The following is a 23,393-nucleotide window of genomic DNA, read 5'->3' as shown; positions in this document are numbered from 1 at the left end:
TAATACATTGGTGCCTTATGTGCCTTTATTGTGGGCACCGCTGTTGTGTTGCCTCTGAAAGTCTTGTGGGAATATTTCATGAATTCTGTTGTCAGGCAGATATGTTGAAATTCAAAGTGACCTTGGTTGCTTTGTTTTACCTTGAGAAAATTGGTCTCTGTCTGAAAACTTAACTAAGAAACTTGTTGTTTACTGTTAGTTTTGGTCTTTCGAATTGTTCAAGTTCAGTTATATTTTAACGTAATTAAGTTCGATTTGATTACGAGTTATATTAAACCTCTGAAAAATGAGCTGTACATTTTCTTGTCAGACGTAGGTCAAGTGAGACTTGATGAATCATAATTTATAAGGTGAGTTGCTCAAGGCGAAGCGGGGACTTGTTTGAACGGTCACGGAAATACCCAAGATAGCTTGAAAGCTCTGTAAAATGAAGTGCACCCGTTTGTTCGCCCTTATGACTGAAATATAGAGGTCTCAAAAGAAGTTGCCATATATTTTGTTAAGTAGTTAGTAAAGATAATTGATAAATTAAACGAAAACTTACTAAGTTTGAAGTTAGGTTGTAATTCTACTCCAAAGAAGGAGCGCCAGCGTAGCTGAGAGTTCATCTGAGAGATAGACGCGTGCAATCGACTCGATTGACCAAAGCAACACCAGTATTTTAAAGTCATTATAATATGCAGTGGTTAAGCTTTTAACCACTTAGCTTCAAGTGGTTAAGATAAAAAAAAAAATTTTTTTTTATATATTTAAGTTGTCTTTTCAATGTCTATTTCTTATTGGCGACTCAGTATATATCTAACTGAGACCCTCTTAGATATATTTACCGAAACAGGGCTCCTGTATGATATACTCACTTAAAACGGGGATCCACGAGAAAAAAAAACACTAAAAGAAACTGGATTATACATAAAGGAAGGTCCGAATTAAGTCTTGTAGCGTTAATACTACTTTCTTCTCTGGACTTATTATTATCAGACTATTACTGGTAGTTAAAAATGGTTGGTAGAATTTTTAATGGTTAAGTACTGTTGTAGGCTCTTGTAATATCTCGATATCCCTTTCTGAATGTTCTTTTTGTTTGACTGAATTATTATTATTTTCTTTGTACACATAATTCTCCTTTTATTCGATCTTTATTAGTTTTTTGTCGTTTTGCTCTCTCCAAAGGAATAGTCAATTTTTGAGTAAATCTAAGGGAAACAGAAACAAGGTAACAGTAAAATAGAAATCGGAAGTTAATAAAAGAAAGGTGGAGATAGCCGTAAAACTTGTTTGCTTTATTTATGTATATATTTGTGCTTAAACAAGGGTAATATTCACAGTAATTTTCACTTGGCTGTCTCAAAAAGATAATTTTCTTCGTAGATAGAAGTGCACTCTTTTAACTCGAAATTCAAAGTAATATTCTTTTTTAAGAACGTTTACGTTAATATTTCAGGAATTTTGTTCTCATGCATACTAGACGTAATTAGCAGTGACCTGGTTTGTTTTGTTTTTTATTTTTCATGAAACAGATTGTCATAGTCTGAAAGAACTTAACTAAGAAACTTATTGATCACTGTTAAATTTTGTCTTTCCAGTTGCTTCCTCTGTTTCTAGTTCAGTTATATTTTAACAAAGAAAATTATATTTCCTGGACATATTTCCTGAAGAAATAAATGAATGATTCATTTAAGAAATAAATGAATAATAATACATTGGTGCCCTATGTGCCTTTATTGTGGGCATCGCTATTGTGTTGCCTCTGAAAGTCTTGTGGGAATATTTCATGAATTCTGTTGTCAGGCAGATATGTTGAAATTCACAGTGACCTTGGTTGCTTTGTCTTACCTTGAGAAAATTGGTATCTGTCAGAAAACTTAACTAAGAAACTTGTTGTTTACTGTTAAATTTTGTCTTTCCAGTTGTTCAAGTTCAGTTATATTTTAGCGTAAATAAGTTCGATTTGATTACGAGTTATATTAAACCTCTGAAAAATGAGCTGTACATATTTTCTTGTCAGACGTAGGTCAAGTGAGACCTTGATGAATCATAATTTATAAGGTGAAATGCTCAAGGCGAAGCGGAGACTTGTTTGAACGGTCACGGAAATACCCAAGATAGCTTGAAAGCTCTGTAAAAAGAAGTGCACCCGTTTGTTCTCCCTTATGACTGAAATATAGAGGTCTCAAAAGAAGTTGCCATATATTTTGTTAAGTAGTTAGTAAGGAATTTAATTTTTATAGTTTTTTTCTTAGAGCTTGAATTGTTACTCGGTTTTAATGCTATTAGATTTGTACGATTCTAAGGCGATTTTAGAGTAAGGGTCTTGTTTATAAAGATATGTTTTGAATCTGAAGTTATGTTAAATTGTGGGGATGCAGCTTTTATGGGAATTTTCAGTCTAATCCCATAAGAAAATCATTAAATATTACACAGTTTTATGTCCTTGTATAGAGCAGCTAGGTCAAGCAAGTTATGTTAATTTTACTGATGATTCTAATTTTGGTCTGTGTTTATGATTCTTGTTTGATTATAATACCTCTCTGATTCTCTTGTATTATTAGCAGCAGAAACACAACTGTTACATTCTTTATTAATGTCTTTTCATCCATTTCAGGACCTTTAGTAAGCGGAGGAAAATGGCAATAGGAAAATTGAAGAGTAAGTTTTTATGTATTTTGCAATGTTTTGCTCTTGGACCGTTTGTGATGATTTTGGAAATCTATTATTAAGTGAAGTAAAGTCCATGTCTTTTGATCATTTTAATTTCAGATAAATTTGCCAACATAGTTTAAAACATTGAACTTTAATGTCTAAAGGTTTTTGATGAATCTCAAATGCAAAAATCTTTCAAATGAGGGTAAGATCGAGGTTTTTGGTATCTTTTATCGATGACGCAGCGTCATAGTATAAAGAACTGGAAATAGAAATTATCATAAGCTGTTTAAAAAAAATAAATAAAACATATGGAAATCGCGCTGTTTTTTAAGCGGTTCTCCGAATTCGGTCGGGATTGCTCTGCGTGGCGTTCCCGCCGGGGTAAACCATCCGAAAGAGAGGCTATCTTCCTCTAATTTGATGAAAATGTCCGCTTGTATTTGATTGGTGGTTGGAGGGGAGCAGTGAGGGAGGGGGCAAAATATTTGCTTGTCGTTTCATACAAAGATTATAGTAAAAACAACATAAAATACGCATCTTAGTATTTCATTCACATTTTTGCTTATTTTTGGTATGACAAATAGCCCTTTTAAAACCCTACTAGCGCGAAGTTGCTTGTGAAATGCTACGCAAATTAAAAGAAGGAACAGTTGACTTCCACTTTTTGATTTTTCTTTGTGACAACTTAACCCCAGAAAAAGAGTCAACTTTTGAGTACAAGATTTTTTATAAGGTTTTTATTCTGTTGTTCCGCCCTTTCTGTATTTGGTTTTCACCATTCTGGCATAAGATTGGTTGTTTTCGGATAACTTTCGGATACTTAAATTCTTGAAGTCAAATCTTCACAATTTGTAAATATTTTGTGGCAGCTTTATGTTTTAGCTTTATGCTGGGCTGTGTTTAAAGCTCCCTCTGTTTTTTTGATTGACTAATATTATAAACATTATTAATCAAGGAAGCTAATCTTAAGTCGTATTAAGGACTAATATATGGTATTACGGGGTATCTTGGGATTGGGCATTCGAAAGTGCTTTTTAAATTGAGTTATGGATTATATATATATATATATATATATATATATATATATATATATAAACATGATCAACTCGTTTTTTTCGCGTCATTTCAACGTGGATAATAAATCCAAAACATAGCTTCACTATTGTTTAAATTTAATTCTTGGAAACCATTTACATTAAAGCTAGAACATGAGAACGTGAGGTTACTCCTAGAAATCCTTTTACGCAGTAGCAGTCACAAGCAATCGTAGTCACAAATGGTCACAATCACTGTGTCAAGTATACCCAATCTGCATTGAATATTTTACTTTTTAGAATCAAATTCCAAACCAACATATCGGATATTTCTTTCGGATACTTAAATTCTTGAAGTCAAATCTTCACAATTTGTAAATATTTTGTGGCAGTTATTTTTATGTTGCAAAAACGGAACATTTTTTTGAAATCAGATATGTAACAAGCCAACGTCAGAAGACGTTTTAATTGTTTTGTATTATATTTAAAGAAGGTTTGTGGGGAATGTAGCCCTTTTGTTCCTCACTACGATAATGTGAAGATACATCCTAACATATAAAGCCTTTGGTAATCCAAGAAAGAAAAAAATACTGGTTTTATTTAATTTTGTTAAGTCTGTTCATCCGTGTAGCAAGTTGAAAAGAACCAGATTGGTCGGATTTTCGAAAATATGCAGGGCCAATGCCGAATCAAAGTTGTCATTGTTATTTTTCAATCTCAGGGACTTATCTGTTGAAATTTTCTGTTCATGCAATCGTTCACCTAGTTGTTGATGGGTCCTACCAATGTAAAATTTCCCACATGAACACGCGATTCTGTAGACACCACTACCCAGTAGAGGGTCAGTTTTATCCTTTCCTGAGTTGAAAAAACGTTCAACTTTTTCTTCAGTTTATAAAGAAACAGACATTATGTTTTTTTTTTAATTTTTCCAAGTTTATCGCCAAGTTTTGGACTGTATGGTATAATGATGAAAGTTTTTTTCTCAGCTTCCAGGGCAACTGAATCAAGGGGAACGGGTTCCTTGTTTTCTTGTTAAATCGTTCTTAGTCGAATACAGGCGAAATTTTCAATAACTTTTATTAGGTAATCATTGCAGAATAGAGTATCTTTGATATAGTTTAATTCATAATTTATATTATTACGAGAACAGAATTTTAAAACTCTGTCGACTAAAGAGATTATTACCCCTCTTTTCACAGAAGGAGGGTGATGTGAAGAGAAATGTAGATATCGATCATTATGAGTCGGCTTTTTATAAATAGAAAATTCAAGGCTAGGAGCAGTTTTTTAAGTCAAAACATCCAAAAAAGGCAGCTTACCTGAATCTTCGAGTTCCATTGTGAACTGGAGATTCGAATCAAAAGAGTTCAAATGTGCCAACGAATCTCTTAGAGAGTCTTGTCCATGTTCCCAAACAAAAAGGACATCATCAACGAAACGAAACCAGATAGTGTTTTAAGTGAAAAATATTCAAAGCAGACAGTTCTATTAAATCCATGTAAAAATTTGCCAAATAAGGAGACAAGACAGTGCCCATGGATAGGCCCATGATTTGAAGGAACATTTTTTTTTTCGGAATTTAAATACGAGGAGAACTTGTTGCAAAGACGAACTAGGGTCATTATTCTATCAATTTCCAAAGTTTTGTATTCCGACCAAGCTGAATTTTCCTCTAATTTTCTTTGTAAGGTCTGCTCACATTTATGGACATCGCATGAAGTGTACATTGAAACTGCATCAAAACTACATAAGATAGTTTTTTCTGTTGTACTTTGACTGTTCTATGACTGCTCATAGAACAGTCATTAAACAGTATTCTTAGATATACTGTATTATCTAGAAATACTTATCTACTAAGTATTTTTAGATTTTCTTTTTTCTGATTATTGTATTCTTTGGTAAATAGCTGGAAATGTATATATTTTTGTTTATGCTAAAGCCACATTTATATATCCTTAAATGATGTGAAATTTCGCCCCTACATGAATCATACTGTGTATGTATTTGGGTTAGTCTTTCTGGCTCGCCACTGGATGACAAAATCCTTGTTTTTTCCCCTTTTTTATTTTATTTTTCATTTTCTTTCCTCTCTGAGTTTCATTTGTCATGTATAGCCAGTGTAGTCTTAGAATGTATTTAAAAAAGAACTATTGGAAAACTAAATATAATTTCATTTCAAATGTTAACCAACTGTATTTTTAGATTTTCTTTTTTCTGACCATTGTATTCTTTGTTAAATAGCTGGAAATGTATAAATTTTTGTTTATGCTAAAGCCACATTTATATATCCTTAAATGATGTGAAATTTCGCCCCTATATGAATCATACTGTGTATATATTTGGATTAGTCTTTCTGACACCTTTTTGTCTTAAATACCTGTTTGAACATAATTATATATTTTTTTTTAATTTCACTTTTTGCTTGCAGTTACCACGAAATATCGGTAAAATGTGCTCCAATGCAAGTTATTTGTTTCAGAATGGAAGGTTAGTTAAGTTTTATATTTGTATGTCTTGTCGATGCAAAATTTCAGGAATTTCGAATTTTTTTTTATTGCATCGCATCAATGGTTTTCCAGCAGGAAAAGAAAAATGTGAAAGGAAACTACTTTTCTAAATTATCAAAACGTAATAAAATCAGTTCCTTTTTTGAAGTTACCTAATCTGAAAAATTCCATTCTAGTTTCTTCCTTTCCTTAGAATAGGTTTCAGTACAGCTTTCGTACATCCTATTTAGTCTTTCAGTTAGAGATATCATTTCTTGCCAAAAATCTGCGTGTTTTAAATAGTTTAAATATTTCTTCTTAATCTTGCAGGCTTAAGCCACGTTTCAAAAATCCTTATTTGTTATTTTTATATATACATTTGTATTTTTTCAGATATATTTATTTTTCTGAAAACAGATGAATTTGTTCATATAAGTGATTTAACTTTATTTAGTGCTTTGCATTTGGTTATATAAGTATGAAATAATCACCGGGACAAACAATGTTGAATTTTAGTTTCTACATTTTTGAGATACAAGTCTCAAAATAATTTATTGTTTTCTAAAATTTTTGTATTGGTCAAAGGAGGCTATATGTAATAAAGGACTCTTGGAAATCCTTTTTTCGTCAAAACTAGAACTTGACATTAAACCTAGAACGTGACATTAAACCTATAAATCTCTTTCCTTTGGATGTTTCAATTTCTGGAATTAAATCCCCAAAAATTCTAATGTTAGTTTTTTGTGACAGTTTTCGAATCACAATTGCATGCATATTTGGATCTTGGACAATCCCATAATGGTGCATGATGTTGATGCTGTCATTGCCTCTTGACATAAAAGATCCACTTTTAACCTGAAAAAAAAAAACATAAGAGATAGAAGTTAAAAGAGAGAGGAGAAAATTGTTGCCAGGGAGCTAGGCTCTGAATGAATGAGCAAGCCAAAAGGATTCTGGTAACCCCTTTGTATTTGATATTTTACAATACTGGAATCTAAATCGTCTTTATACGGTTCTCATTGTTTACGGGACCATCATGTCCATTATTTACAAATCAAAAACGAGGCTTGTTTGTGAATTGAAGAATAGGTTATTGTAGCAGATAAGGATATTTTTAATTGTCTATTGACTGCAATTGTCCAGTCTTTCTATTCTAGAAAATAAGCTTTTAAAACACATAAAGAAAAAACCGATTGCATATTTCATATTCTTCTGTGGCTACAACTTTGTGCGTCATTTTGAAATAAAATATAGTTTATATAATAAATACAAAGCATAAATATACTATTATTTGAATTGAATTCTTGGAAATCCTCTTTTCGTCAAATTCAGAAGACAAGAACGTGACGTTAAACTTGGAAATTAATTCCTTCCGGATATTTCAGTTGTTGAAATCAAATTCCCATAATTTATAAACGTTTTTTTTCAGTTAATTTTATGTTGTAAAAAGGGAACATAACAAAACAACATCAAAACGGTATGCTCTGATACTTTGCATATACTTAAAGCAGCTTTAGGTTTGTGGCAACTCCATGCAATGCATAAAGTTCATACTCTTCTAGCCTCTTGACAGAAAAGATTAAGTTTGAACCTGAAAAGGATATTTGAGAAAAACATTTATAAGCATGAGGAGATAACTGTTGCAAGGGAGCTTAAGCTCTCAATGACTGAGCAAGCCAAAAGGATACTGATAACCCTTTTTGTTTAATTTTTTACCGTAGAGGAATCTAATTCGTCCTTGAAGGGTTCTTCTTATTTACAGGACCTTCTGGAATGACGAAATTAACAAAAAGGCTTGTTGGTAGATTGAAGAATATTTGTTCTGACAGGTATGGAAATGTACGTTTACAATCGATTTTTTTTTTTTTTTTTTTTTTTTTTTTGAAACACTATTCTTGGCAAAATTTATAGTTAAATACATATATTTTGAAACATGTAAATAAAAGAAATCTGGGCGAATATTCTTTCTTTTGTGGCTACAACTTTGGGCTCTTTCCAAAATTTGTATTGACAATTTAAATTATGGATAGTGTACATTTTTGAGAATTTCCTTTAGTTTTCTAAGAGTTGTATACCAACTTTGTATCCTTTGTCTATATATGTATCAACCAATTTAATGGCTGGTTAAGCCCTTTTTTTTCCTGTACCGATATATGATAGTAAGTTACGTCCTGGGTTGTCTGTTCGTCTTTTGTACCACGTCTTGTCTTTTTAAGACTTTCGCTTGTTAATTACGTATATTAAGTTATTTCTTATTACAATTTGGTACATTCGTTAATTTCTTGCTGAAGAACTTTCTATGTTTGCAATTCTGTTCTGTGAGTTCAATGTCAAGAAAATAGCCTTTTTTTAAAACCCTACTATTCTTATGTTACATGTGAAATGCTTTATTTTTTCATTTTTTACTCATTTTCTTGTCCCTACAGTTGACAATTGATTTTATCCGCTGTTGGATGATTTCTACTGACAATTTTTGATATCAAGATACAAATGCGTTTTTTTTTGGGGGGGGGGGGGTTTAGTTTTTGGGTTATAGAGATGAAATTGATAAATATCCTCATTAATATTTTAGACTTAAATTAAAAAAAGAAAATCCAATCGTAAGAAACATAGATTGTGACTTTTGTCACAATACTTCGTTGTTTGCTATACCTCTGTAGTAGATAAATTTGTCGTAGATAAGTTTTACTACTGATGACGGTCACTGTATATGTGACCGAAATATCTGGTATTTTTTGTGAAATTTATTATACACTAAATAAAAGTTCAAATAGGGATAAAATCCTTTTAATAGACAGTGATGTAATAGAAATTCACAAAAATACCAGATATTTCGGTCACATATACAGTGACCGTCATCAGTAGTACATGTTTTACTACTGATGACGGTCACTGTATATGTGACCGAAATATCTGGTATTTTTGTGAATTTCTATTACATCACAGTCTATTAAAAGGATTTTATCCCTATTTGAACTTTTATTTATCGTCATGGAAAGACAGTGTGGTCTCCGAAATTATCTTATTATACACTGTCTATTAAAAAGGATTTTATCCCTATTTTGGACTTTTATTTTATCGCTATACCTCTGATGCGCCCTAGCCCCCCCAAGGGGCCTAAAATGGCCAGATATAGCCCTAGCCTGTGTGTAAAATTTCGATGATTTTGTGGGTTGCATTAATTTATGCGCTTACTTCTTATCCAAAGTCATTCTATAATGTCAAATAAAAAAAAAAACGAAAAAATTCAGTAAAATTCTATATACTGCCTAGGGCTTTTATCATTCCCTATTAGGAGGGGTTTGGAGTACAGTTGCAACAGCAAAGGCTATTATATTTTGAAAGAGCATTGAACAGGGAAGAGAATGATATGTTCTTTTGTTTTCTATGTTTAATATGCTTCTCTTCTATCTATCTTTAGTGTCTTTCATTTTCTATGTCTATTTTATAGCTATTTTGAAATAGGTATCTACTAAGATATTTAGACTTCTAACTTTCTAATAAGAAGTCGTTAGTAATATATTAGGTATTTGCATCGGTAGTCTTGAAAAGTCAACACTTTCGTTGCACAAATATTATTCTTTTAGATCTGGAAATATTTTCAGTTTTTTGGTGAGAACCTCAGGTTCTTCCATGAGAGCCTTAGGCTCTAAGGTTTTTTCTGGTATTTTCCTAAAAAAAATTAGATAATTTTTATAAGTAAAAAAGCAATAGAGAGGTAGAACTCGGTTAAATCTTACTTTTTTTTGTTGTCCAAAATGTGGTTGCTTTATTTATCTGTGCCTCCAATTTAGCATATGTGAACAGAATACTGTCGTTTCCGAGATGCAACTTTTTACCCCACCTCTTGTATAAATTATAGATTGTTGCTAACTCCGATCTAACGCTTATCTGATATTGACTCAACATAAATGTAGAACTGATTCTGTTATGTTGATATGATGTCTTTCTCGTTCGTCTTATTTCAGACCCTGTCTGTTTATGATTAAAAAATGGAATACTGATCACTGTAACAAAATCACGTTCTCATTAATAATTATAAGTATGTATATATTTGCATTTGTATATATTTGCTAAATTTCCTTATAGATTGAAAGAAATTCACTAATGTTCTCAGCTACGTTTCCTAACGAAGTTCAAGAGTTGGCCGCGAAATTTCCTGAGAATTATATCTTTGTTACTGTTGGCACTGTAGTTGGAGCATGCACTCACCTACTTCAAGAAGTTATCGAGATTGAAGCGAAGAGTGAATCAATCAACTCCTCGAAATTTTGACGGAAAAGGTGAGCATTCTCTTGTGGAGTTACAGAATAAAAAAAAGGCTGGCAACCATGGCCGTTTTTAGGGGATATGAGTGTCCTGGTTTGAATCCCCTTCCCGAAATATTTTACCGACTTTAAAAAAATAAAAATACATTTAAACAATTTTTTGTTGCGTTTTGTAGTTTTTTTTTAGTACCTTTTCTAAACTTTTAGGCTTTTATTACTAAACTTTTAGGCAATCAGACGAGTGGATGAGAAGGATGAGAAGACGTTATAAAAACAAGATTTGCCTTTATACTGTAAGGAATTATTAGTAGTACTGTTCTATGAACTATATAAAGCACTTTTACCTTCTTACCCAACGACAGCTCAGAATAAGAAGTAAAATCCAGGCGAGGAATTGTCTTTGTGCGTTACTCAGTTACGTCCTGTTTCCTAGACTAACAGCTTTCTAGTTGATCCAAAGATCGAGATTTCATAGTTGCAAGCACCATTTTCGATTCTTCATCATTTGGTAGTAAACTTAATTAAAGAGGTCTGTTTGGAATGAGAAACTGAGAAATTAAAAGAAAGAAAGATTGAATTCCGCTTATTGATTTTTCTGTGTGACAACTTTTATCCCCGCAAAAAGAATCAACTTTTTAAGAACAATTTTTTTTTAGAAACTTTATCCTGTTGTTTCGCTCTTTCGGTGTTTGGGGATATTTCTGAATTTGGAGTTCTTTATTTAGAGTTTGGCTATGAAATGTTATGCTCTTGGATAATTGGTCTATCTCCTTTGCTTCATTTGGTAAAAGAATTATGACACTCAGAGTTTCTGGTTGTTCTTTCTAGACTGTGGGTTGCATGCTCAACAAATGCTCAATCCAACATACCCACTGCTAAAATAATTCGAAGTTTAAAAATATGGTTTCTGGATTTGCCCATATTGTTCTGTCATTCCAAATATTTGAGTTGTTCAATAGAAACATCTTATTTACCTTACGGTGATATTTATTTAAACTTCATCAAATGATGATAAACAAGAGGCTGTTGCTGATTCCTGATTATTTCTAGGATCCAATTCCTGAATTAATTTCACCTTTTAGCACAAAACGTAAGGGTTTATATGATTCAACTAACTATGAACGTTTCTTTCCCCAGATCTTTAATTTATACAAGTGAAGCTGCAGTTGCGAATTGTTGTTGGAATCGCCGTTTTTGAACTCTTCCATAATGGTTGGATCCAGAGGATTTGAAGTTGAAGTTATCGTTCCTTGTAAGTAAATCTTCGTGTTTTTTTTTTGGGGGGGGGGGGGTTCATCAGTATTTGTTGAATTTGAATATTTTTGACGTCTAATTTTTTACACAGTGGTTTCCAATATTGACCCAAATCTTACTAAAATGGAAAGAGTGCACCAGGAATTTACTCTGCTTTAATTGTTCATTTAAGTAGTTTAAGGCATTCGGAACATGTTTCATATTTTGTTTAAAGCTAAACCCCATGGAGGATCTAAAATCAATAAGATTTACTTCGACCTTTCCCACTCATATTTGAAAATATATTAGGCATATTGTTCAGCGCTTCGCAATTTTGATAAAATGGCGGTGCATTCTTTGGCCTAGTTTTATGTGTATGTTGCTTTTAAATCTTTTTTTTATGTTTTTCTGGCTTTTTTTTTTACCTCGAAATACGAATTTGGTCCAGTTGGACTTGTGATAGTTATTTTTTGGGGAAAAAAAATCTGATCTACACCTTTGGGCTTAAAAGAAATAAAAAAGTCTTTTTTTTCTTAATGAGAATAAAGAGTGACATTAAAACTAAAATCGAACCGAAATTAGTCTATACATAAGGACGGGCTGCTGCCACCCTTAAAACCCACTATTTACGCTAAAGTTCAACTACTACTAATAAAAAAAATGTTTCAGACTGAGAAAAATACAGTCATCCTGTAATTGCAAGCCGTTTATTTATATATTGCCTTTCAAGACACTTAAACTAAAAACTTTTGCGTTTATAAAGCGAATCCGAATAATTAGGCATTTCGCTTTCCGAGGCACCGGGGAAAAAATAAACATTTGTATCAACTTCCTCTTCTATAAAAGCATTCGATCTTTCAGCATGCGAGGAAAAAAGTGAAACTTTAGAACAAAAGTCCATTTAGCTCATTAATAAAATCAGGTTGTCCCATTCGGGACCAGTTTCAAGAAATCCGACTTCCCTAAAAAATGTTTCTTACTCTTTTTCAACTATCCAGGAAGTTATAATCTAAGCCCATTAAATGATGACAATTCACGTTCTGTACTATTTGATGATACATACATTGCTTTACCGGATGCTGATGCTTCAACTTAAGGAAAAAGGATATTTCTTTCTTTCTTTTTATATTATATCCATTTTTTTCTTTTCAGAAAGAGGAGCAATTTCTGCGATTTCGCTACCATCACTTGTACCGACGAAACGCAATTGTTTCTAGTCATTGCGGAGCATTTTCTTTGCTCATACATCTGACCTTGCTTGACGTTGCGTCAGGTACAATTTGAGCTAAAAGGTATTGTTTTTTGTTTTATTTTATTATTCCTTGCACCATTAAAATTGCAACCATTACAACCTTGCACCATTAAATTGAAGGTTTACTGTCTTGCAACTTTTCAAACCAAAGAAATTTGTATTTGGGTATAGGTAGAAATGTTCTGTATCTTATTTTTTTCGATATGATTGTATGGAACTCATGTTCGTAGAACGTCTGGAGAAGGTTCATCTGAAAAGTATGTTTGAAATGCTAACCCTTTCTAAGTAACGAAAGACATCCAAGATACAACAAAGTGATGATTTATACCGTTTCGCGTCACAAAATAAAAATTTACAAATAGGGCTAAAATTTAGACCAGGGGACATTCCAAGATAGTTATTCGACATTCCATGACCACAAAATTTTTGCTAGACGTTCAGTCTTGCATCATGGTCGCAGCAGTAGTTGCAACATAATAACCTCGGTTGGATCCATAAATATACCCAGGGTTTATGTAGGAAAGATTAATTAACTGAATTTAGTTGTCATGGTTGCAGCGGTAGCTACAACCTAGTAAAGAGCAAGCCACAGCCTATTGTAACCAAAAGTTGAAAAACGCGTTTTTAAAAAAAACTGCCTGGTGAGAAAAAATTGTCATCTGATACTGAGTCAGAAATTGTAGCTATTGTTTCGGTTCATCTTAGAAGTAAAAGTTTTTTGCGAAAACATATTTATGGTGATTTCGAAAAAGAGTCTGAAACCCCTTGAAAATGGCGTCAAATCGAAATAAAAATTACACCATTGGAATCAGAGTGGTCTTTTTTTTTTTTTTTTTTTTTTTTTTTCTAGAAGGGCTAGGGGTGGCCAGAGCATCATAGAGAGGTGTGTAATAGCTCATTCTAAATGGAATTAAATTTGTAAGTGCCCTTTTTAAGTGGACGAAAAGATTGGAGGGCATATAGCCCCCCTCCCTACAGACCTACTCCCCTCAAACTAGTCCAAAAAAATAATTTTGAGATAGCCATTTTGTTTAACATAGTTCAAATGTCCCATATATATGGATTTGATGATGATATGGCCCTCCATAGTCCCTGGGGAAGTGCTTTATGTGGTATCGGGTGTATCGATATCACGCGCAATAAAAAACCTTTATTTGGTGACGAAATGCTCTAAGGATTTTTTTTTATATGAAACAATTCCGTCACTGGCTTTGTTCCAATACCTGAAGCATTCTTTTTCGTGGGTAATTTAAGGGTTTCTGATATAGTGCATATCCCTTTTTAAAAATTAGCCCGTGTCTTTTTTGAAGTTTTACAAGGGAATGCTATTGTCTGGGGAAACTTCCGAATTCAGAGTTCTTTATTTACAATGTTAGCTGTTAATTGTCATGCTCTTTGATTTATTGCATATCTCCTCCGATACATTGGATATTGGATAAACGAACCATAACACATGGAATTTCTGGGTTTTCTTTCCAGACCGTGGTTTGTATGCTCAAATGAGCAATGATAGGTTATTACCTTAAAAGTGCCAAATCCAACTTACCTACTATTGTATAGTAAGTAAGTATGACGGCACTAGACCTTTAAGGTCCAAACCGGAGCCCTTCTGCCAGGATGTGCAAGGGGAGGCTGGGTGCCAGCCATCCTGTGCTTTTGCAGCTGCCACAATGTACTCGTAAATCCTAATTTAAGCCGAAGATGGAGGGATATGTCAACAGTCAAAGACGGCGAGAAACATGTGAATCCATTTCGTATCAGCAAAGCAATATCAAGAGATAAAAAAAAAAACATGACATAAAGAAAAACGGAAAAACAAAATCATACGCGAAGATGACTAACCGCAATTTCCATGATTTTAATGATATGACCGTACTTCTGATAATCATTTTCCAACAGGAATGTACGCTCCAGCCCTAAAAAAAGAAAATTCAATCAGATGCTTATCCAAAACATAGCTTCACTATTGTTTAAATTTAATTCTTGGAAACCATTTACATTAAAGCTAGAACATGAGAACGTGAGGTTGCTCCTAGAAATCCTTTTACGCAGTAGCAGTCACAAGCAATCGTAGTCACAAATGGTCACAATCACTGTGTCAAGTATACCCAATGTGCATTGAATATTTTACTTTTTAGAATCAAATTCCAAACCAACATATCGGATATTTCTTTCGGATACTTAAATTCTTGAAGTCAAATCTTCACAATTTGTAAATATTTTGTGGCAGTTATTTTTATGTTGCAAAAACGAAACATTTTTTTGAAATCAGATATGTAACAAGCCAACGTCAGAAGACGTTTTCATTGTTTTGTATTATATTTAAAGAAGGTTTGTGGGGAATTGAGCCCTTTTGTTCCTCACTACGATAATGTGAAGATACATCCTAACATATAAAGCCTTTGGTAATCTAAGAAAGAAAAAAAATACTGGCTTTATTTAGTTTTGTGAAGTCTGTTCATCCGTGTAGCAAGTTGATAAATACAAGAATCTTTCAAAGTAGAGCGAAAAGATGGATTTTGTACCATTTCTCGATAATGGAACGTTAAAGGTTAAAACAACGGGAATTGAAAACTATAGCTAAACTGCTAAAAAATAAAGTTTTCGGTTCTTTTCTGGGGATTGCTTGGTTTCAAAGAACCAATGTGAATTTTTGAAAGTTTACCCAGCCTTTTATATCTTAAAAATTTAAAAAAATCAATGGTAGCTGTAATTTACAAACCGAAGTGGTTTTCTTTGTTGTTCCTCAAAAAAGTTTCTCATCCTCTGAAAGAATTTCACTAAGAAATCTATTACCTTTCCAGTTGTATCTCTGTTTCAAGTCAATTATATTCTAACGTAACCAAATTTGATATTTTGGGCACAAAAAACCTATGACAAATGAAACTCAGAGAGGAAAGAAAATAACAAAATGAAAAATAAAATAAAAAAAGGTGAAAAAAACGACGATTTTGTCAGCCAGTGGCGAACCATGAAGAAGAAGAAATAAACAAATATTTCGACAAGGACCTCCGCCAAGTCGGAGTGGATTATATAAGTGGATTTCTGTGGATTATATTAGCCTTTTCGTTTTTCTAAACAAGTATTTTTAGATTTTCTTTTTTCTGACCATTGTATTCTTTATTAAATAGCTGGAAATGTATAAATTTTTGTTTATGCTAAAGCCACATTTATATATCCTTAAATGATGTGAAATTTCGCCCCTATATGAATCATACTGTGTATATATTTGGATTAGTCTTTCTGACACCATTTTGTCTTAAATACCTGTTTGAACATAATTATATTTTTCTTTAATATCACTTTTTGCTTGCATTTACCACGAAATATCGGTAAAATGTGCTCCAATGCAAGTTATTTGTTTCAGAATGGAAGGTTAGTTAAGTTATATATTTGTATGTCTTGTCGATGCAAAATTTCAGGAATTCCGATTTTTTTTTTTATTGCATCGCATCAATGGTTTTCCAGCAGGAAAAGGAAAATGTGAAAGGAAACTACTTTTCTAAATTATCAAAACATAATAAAATCAGTTACTTTTTTAAAGTTACCTAATCTGAGAAATTCCATTCTAGTTTCATCCTTTCCTTATAATAGGTTTCAGTACAGCTTTCGTACATCCTTTTTTAGTCTTTCACTTAGAGATATCATTTTTTGTCAAAAATCTGCGTTGTTTTAAATAGTTTAAATATTTCTTTTTAATCTTCCAGGCTTAAGCCACGTTTCAAAAATCCTTATTTGTTATTTTTATATATACATTTGTATTTTTTCAGATATATTTATTTTTCTGAAAACAGCTGAATTTGTTCATCTAAGTGATTTAACTTTATTTAGTGCTTTGCATTTGGTTATATAAGTATGAAATAATCACCGGAACAAACAATGTTGAATTAAAGTTTGTACATTTTTGAGATACTAGTCTCAAAATAATTTATTACTTTCTAAAATTTTTGTATTGGTCAAAGAAGGCTATATGTAATAAATGACTCTTGGAAATCCTTTTTTCATCAAAGCTAAAACTTGAGAATGTGACATTAAACCTAGAAATCTATTTCATTTGGATGTTTTCATTTCTGGAATTAAATCCCCAAAAATTCTAACGTTAGTTTTTTGCGACTGTTTTCATATCACAATTGCATGCATATTTTGATCTTGGAAAATTCCACAATGGTGCATGATGTTGATACTGCTATTGCCTCTTGACAGAAAAGATCCACTTTTAACATGAAAAAATAATATTAGAGATAGAAGTTAAGAGAGAGGAGAAAATTGTTGCCAGGGAGCTAGGCTCTCAATGAATGAGCAAGCCAAAAGGATTCTGGTAACCCCTTTGTATTTGATTTTTTACAAAACTGGAATCTAAGTCGGCTTTATACGGTTCTCATTGTTTACGGGACCATCATGTCCATTATTTACAAATCAAAAACGAGGCTTGTTTGTGAATTGAAGAATAGTTATTGCAGCAGATAAGGATATTTTTAATTGTCTATTGACTGCAATTGTCCAGTTTTTCTATTCTAGAAAATAAGCTTTTAAAACACAAAAAGAAAAAAACCGATTGCATATTTCATATTCTTCTGTGGCTACAACTTTGTGCGTCATTTTGAAATAAAATATAGTTTATATAATAAATTCAGAAGACAAGTCAAAGTCAGAAGACAAGAACGTGACGTTAAACTTTGAAAATAATTCCTTCCGGATATTTCAGTTGTTTAAATCAAATTCCCATAAATTTATAAACTTTTTTTTCCAGTTAATTTTATGTTGTAAAAAAGGAATATTCTATTAGAACTAAATGTATAACAAAACAACATCAAAACGGTATGCTCTGATGCTTTGCATATACTTAAAGCAGCTTTAGGTTTGTGGCAACTCCATGCAATGCATAAAGTTCACACTGTTCTAGCCTCTTGACAGAAAAGATTAAGTTTGAACCTGAAAAGGATATTTGGGAAAAACACTTATAAGTATGAGGAGATAACTGTTGCAAGGGAGCTTAAGCTCTCAATGACTGAGCAAGCCAAAAGGATACTGATAACCCTTTTTGTTTAATATTTTACCGTAGAGGAATCTAAATCGTCCTTAAAGGGTTTTTCGTATTTACAGGACCATCTGGAATGACGAAATCAACAAAAAGGCTTGTTGGTAGATTGAAGAATATTTGTTCTGACAGGTATGGAAATGTACGTTTACAATCGATTTTTTTTTTTTTTTTTTTTTTTTTCCACTGTTCTTGACAAAATTTATAGTAAGTATATATATTTTGAAACATGTAGATAAAAGAAATCTGGGCGAATATTCTTTCTTTTGTGGCTTCAACTTTGGCCTTTTTTCCAAAATTTGTATTGACAATTTAAATTATGGATAGTGTAAATTTTTTAGAATTTCCTTTAGTTTTCTAACAACTCGTTGAGTTGTATACCAACTTTGTATCCTTTGTCTATATATGTATCAACCAATTTAATGGCTGGTTAAGCCCTTTTTTTCCTGTACCGATATATGATAGTAAGTTACGTCCTGGGTTGTCTGTTCGTCTTTTGTACCACTTCTTGTCTTTTTAAGACTTTCGCTTGTTAATTACGTATATTAAGTTATTTCTTATTACAATTTGGTACATTCGTTAATTTCTTGCTGAAGAACTTTCTATGTTTGCAATTCTCTTCTATGAGTTCAATGTCAAGAAGATAGCCTTTTTTAAAACCCTACTAGTCTTATGTTACATGTAGAATGCTTTATTTTTTCATTATTTACTCATTTTCTTGTCCCTACAGTTGACAATTGATTTTATCCACTGTTGGATGATTTCTACTGACAATTTTTGATATTAAGATACAAATAAGTTTTTTTTTTGGGTTTTTACGCTTTTGGGCTATAAAGATGAAATTGATAAATATCCTCATTAATATTTTAGACTTAAAATGCAAATTAAAAAAAAGAAAATCCATTCGTACGAAACATAGATTGTGACTTTTGACACAATACTTCGTTGTTTGCTATACTTCTGATGCGTCCTAGCCCCCCAATGGCGCCTAAAGGGGCCAGATGTAGCCCTAGTCTTTGTGTAGAATTTCCATGATTTTGTGGGTTGCATTAATTTATGTGCTTACTTCTTATCCAAAGTCATTCTATAATGTCAAAAAAAAAAAACGAAAAAAATCAGTAAAATTCTATATACTGCCTAGGGCTTTTATCATTCCCCATTAGGAGGGGTTTGGAGTACAGTTGCAACAGCAAAGGCTATTATATTTTGAAAGAGCATTTAACAGGGGAGAGAATGATATGTCCTTTTGTTTTCTATGTTTAATATGCCTCTCTTCTATCTATCTTTAGTGTCTTTCATTTTATAGCTATTTTAAAATAGGTATCTACTAAGATATTTAGACTTCTAACTTTCTAATAAGAAGTCGTTAGTAATATATTAGGTATTTGCATCGGTAGTCTTGAAAATTCAACACTTTCGTTACACAAATATTATCCTTTTAGATCTGGAAATATTTTCAGTTTTCAGCCTTAGGTTCTAAAGTTTATATCTGGTATTTTCCTAAAAAAAAAAAAATAATAGATAACTTTTATAAGTAAAAAAGCTATAGAGAGGTAGAACTCGGTTAAATCTTACTTTTTTTTTTTGTCCAAAATGTGGTTGCTTTATTTGTCTGTGCCTCCAATTTTAGCATATGTGAACAGAATACTGTCGTTTCCGAGATGCAACTTTTTACCCCACCTCTTGTATAAATTATAGATTGTTGCTAACTCCGATCTAACGCTTATCTGATATTGACTCAACATAAATGTAGAACTGATTCTGTTATGTTGATATGATGTCTTTCTCGTTCGTCTTATTTCAGACCCTGTCTGTTTATGATTAAAAAATGGAATACTGATCACTGTAACAAAATCACGTTCTCATTAATAATTATAAGTATGCATTTATTTGCATTTGTATATATTTGCTAAATTTCCTTATAGATTGAAAGAAATTCACTAGAAATTCGAGATTGATGCGAAAAGTCGAATCAATCAACTCCTCGAAATTTTGACGGAAAAGGTGAGCATTCTTTTGCGGAGTTACAGAAAAAAAAGAGGCTAGCAACCATGGCCGTGTTTAGGGGGTAGGAGTGACCTAGTTTGAATCCCCTTCCCGAAATATTTTACCGACTTATAAAAAATAAAAATACATTTAAACAATTTTTTGTTGCGTTTTGTAGGTTTTTTTTAGTACTTTTTCTAAACTTTTGACTTTTAATTCTAAACTTTTAGGCAATCAGACGAGTGGATGAGAAGGATGAAAAGACGTTTATAAAAACAAGATTTACCTATGTACTGTAAAAAAAAATATTATTAGTACTATTCTATGAACTAGATAAAGCACTTTTACCTTTTTACCCAACGACAGCTCAGAATAAGAAATAAAATCCAGGCGAGGGATTGTCTTTGTGCTGTACTCAGTTACATCCCGTTTCCTAGACTGACAGCTTTCTAGTGGATCTAAAGATCGAGATATGATAGTTGCAAGCACCATTTTCGATTCTTCATCTTTTGGTGGTAAACTTAATTGAAGAGGTCTGGTTGGAATAAGAAATTGAGAAATTAAAAGAAAGAAATATTGAATTCCGCTTATTGATTTTTCTGTGTGACAACTTTTATCCCCGCAAAAGAATCAACTTTTTGAGAACAAGTTTTTTTAGAAACTTTATCCTGTTGTTTCGCTCTTTCGGTGTTTGGGGATATTTCTGAATTTGGAGTTCTTTATTTAGAGTTTGGCTATGAAATGTTATGCTCTTGGATAATTGGTCTATCTCCTTTGCTTCATTTGGTAAAAGAATTATGACACTCAGAGTTTCTGGTTGTTCTTTCTAGACCGTGGGTTGTATGCTCAACAAATGCTCAATCCAACATACCCACTGCTAAAAAAATTCAAAGTTTAAAAATATGGTTTCTAGATTTGCCCATATTGTTCTGTCACTAAAAATATTCGAGCTGTTCAATAGAAACATCTTATTTACCTTACGGTGATATTTATTTAAACTTTATCAAATGATGATAAACTAGAGGCTGTTGCTGATTCCTGATTATTTCTAGGATCCAATTCCTGAATTAATTTCGCCTTTTAGCACAAAAAGTAAAGGTTTACATGTCTCAACTAACTATTAGCGTTTCTTTCCCCAGATCTGTAATTTAAACAAGTGAAGTTGCAGTTGCGAATTGTTGTTGGAATCGCCGTTTTTGAACTCTCCAATAATTGTTGGATCCAGAGGATTTGAAGTTGAAGGCTATCGTTCCTTGTAAGTAAACCTTCGCATTTTTTTTTTGGGGGGGGGGGGTCATCAGTATTTGTTTAATTTCAATATTTTTGATGTCTAATTTTTAACTCTGTGGTTTCCAATATTGGCCTAAATCTTACTAAAATAGAAAGAGTGCACCAGGAATTTACTCTGCTTTAATTGTTAATTTAAGTAGTTTAAGGCATTCGGAACATGTTTCATATTTCGTTTAAAGCTAAACCTCACGGATGATCTAAAATCAATAAGATTTACTTCGATCTGTCCCACTAATATTTGAAAATATGGTAGGCATATTGTTCAGCGCTTCGCAATTTTGATAAAATGACGGTGCATACTTTGGCCTAGTTTTATTTGTACGATTGCTTTTAAATCTCTCTTTTTTTTCTTTTTTTTTTCTTTTTTTTTTCCGAAATACGAATTCAATCCAGCCGGACTTGTGATAGTTATTTTTTTTGGAAAAAAATCTGAAATATTTTTTTATTTTATTTTTTTTTAATGAGAATAAAGACTGACATTAAAACTAAAATCGAACCGAAATTAGTCTCTACATAAGGACGGGCTTTACGCTAAATTTCAACTACTACTAATAAAAAAATGTTTGAGACTGAGAAAAATACAGTCATCTGTTAATTACAAGTCGTTTATTTATATATTGCCTTTCAAGACACTTAAACTAAAAACTTTTTTTTTTGTAAAGCGAATCCGAATAATAAGCATTTCGCTTTCCGAGGCACCGAGGAAAAAATAAATATTTGTATCAACTTCCTCTTCTATAAAAGCATTCGATCTTTCAGCATGCGAGGAAAAAAGTGAAACTTTAGAACAAAAGTTCATTTAGCTCATTAATAAAATCAGCTTGTCCCATTCGGGACCAGTTTCAAGAAATCCGACTTCCCTAAAAAATGTTTCTTATTCTTTTTCAACAATCCAGGAAGTTATAATCTAAGCCCATTAAATGATGACAATTCACGTTCTGTACTATTTGATGATACATACATTGCTTTACCGGATACTGATGTTTCAACTTAAGGAAAAAGGATATTTCTTTCTCTCTTTTTATATTATATCCATTTTTTTCTTTTCAGAAAAAGCAGCAATTTCTGTGATTTCGTTACCATCACTTGTACCGACAAAACGCAATTGTTTCTAGTCATTTCGGAGCATTTTCTTTCCTTATACATCTTCTCTGCCCTTGCGTCACGTTCAATTGGAGCTAAAGGGTATTGGATTTTTTCATTATTCCTTGCACCATTAACATTGCAACCATTACAACCTTGAACCATTAAATTGAAGGTTTACTGTCTTGCAACATTTCAAACAATTATATATTTGGAAATATATATTTATATAATATATAATTTTATATATATTCATATTATATATCTTATATTATATAATATATATATATCGGAAATATATATTTGGGTATGGGTAGAAATGTTCTGTATTTTTTTTCCTGATATGATTGTATGGAAATCTTGTTCGTAGAATGTTTGGAGAAGGTTCATTTGAAAAGGATGTTTGATATGCTAACCCTTTATAAGTAACGAAAGACATCCGGAACATTCTGAGATAGTTATTCGACATTCCATGGCCAAAAATTCTTAGCTGGGCGTTCAGTCTTGCATCATGGTCGCAGCAGTAATTGCAACATAATGACCTCGATTGGATATACCCAGATAAATATATCTCGATGGGGATATACCCAGATATACCCGATAAATATGCCCAGGGTTTATGTAGGAAAGATTAATTAACTGAATTATTTTGTTCTTACAAGGAGCAGCAAGATAAATGATTTCTTTGACAAAAACAAAGATTTGAAAAGCAGCAAATCCGTTTGTAGTAAATAAAAAAGCTCTGGATATTCCAAATAATTATTTGGAACGATCAAGTTATAATTATAAGTATGTTGCAAGTTAGATTAACCCTTGGAGTACAACTTTTGGGACTAAAATTTAATTAATAGTAATAACTTTTCCAACTTTTGTAGTTAATGTAGATTATAACTTATTTTGTAGAGTATTTATGAAAGTAATTTCGGAGAAGAAAGTTGTGCTATGGTATCGTTAACCTTGGTTTTCCTGAACCACCATTGAGCTGGTAAATAGCATCTATTTTGAATTATTACGGATGGAGACTATTAAGCAACATTGCGTAACTGTAATTTTTGAACGTGAGATTAAATGTTGGCT

At 32.2% G+C, this 23,393-nt stretch overlaps 1 protein-coding gene across 20 annotated transcripts in view; it reads left to right on the top strand.

The window, feature by feature from the left end:
• Positions 1–21,198, top strand: part of LOC148953208 (ATP-dependent RNA helicase vasa-like) — a 152,188-nt gene extending 130,990 nt beyond the window's left edge. For 17 of the 20 annotated variants that reach the window (XM_089088363.1, XM_089088364.1, XM_089088362.1 and 14 more), the window contains 8 exons: positions 2,603–2,646; positions 6,109–6,167; positions 7,929–8,005; positions 10,256–10,449; positions 11,572–11,686; positions 12,820–12,959; positions 18,023–18,089; positions 21,083–21,198. In XM_089088363.1, coding sequence (XP_088944489.1) covers positions 6,140–6,167; positions 7,929–8,005; positions 10,256–10,441 — 291 coding nt within the window. In that variant the 5' untranslated portion in view covers positions 2,603–2,646; positions 6,109–6,139 and the 3' untranslated portion in view covers positions 10,442–10,449; positions 11,572–11,686; positions 12,820–12,959; positions 18,023–18,089; positions 21,083–21,198. Of the gene's footprint in view, positions 1–2,602; positions 2,647–6,108; positions 6,168–7,928; positions 8,006–10,255; positions 10,450–11,571; positions 11,687–12,819; positions 12,960–18,022; positions 18,100–19,882; positions 19,962–21,082 lie in introns of all 20 variants that reach the window. The other 3 variants (XM_089088368.1, XM_089088367.1, XM_089088377.1) reach the window with 3 other exon arrangements.
• Positions 21,199–23,393: the final 2,195 nt, after the last annotated feature.

The sequence above is a fragment of the Artemia sp. Qi Xiang Cuo genome, chromosome 4 (assembly GCF_049724085.1).
Source record: "Artemia sp. Qi Xiang Cuo chromosome 4, ASM4972408v1, whole genome shotgun sequence".
NCBI classification, from domain to species: domain Eukaryota; kingdom Metazoa; phylum Arthropoda; class Branchiopoda; order Anostraca; family Artemiidae; genus Artemia; species Artemia sp. Qi Xiang Cuo.
This window is presented reverse-complemented; position numbering and strand designations above follow the sequence as displayed.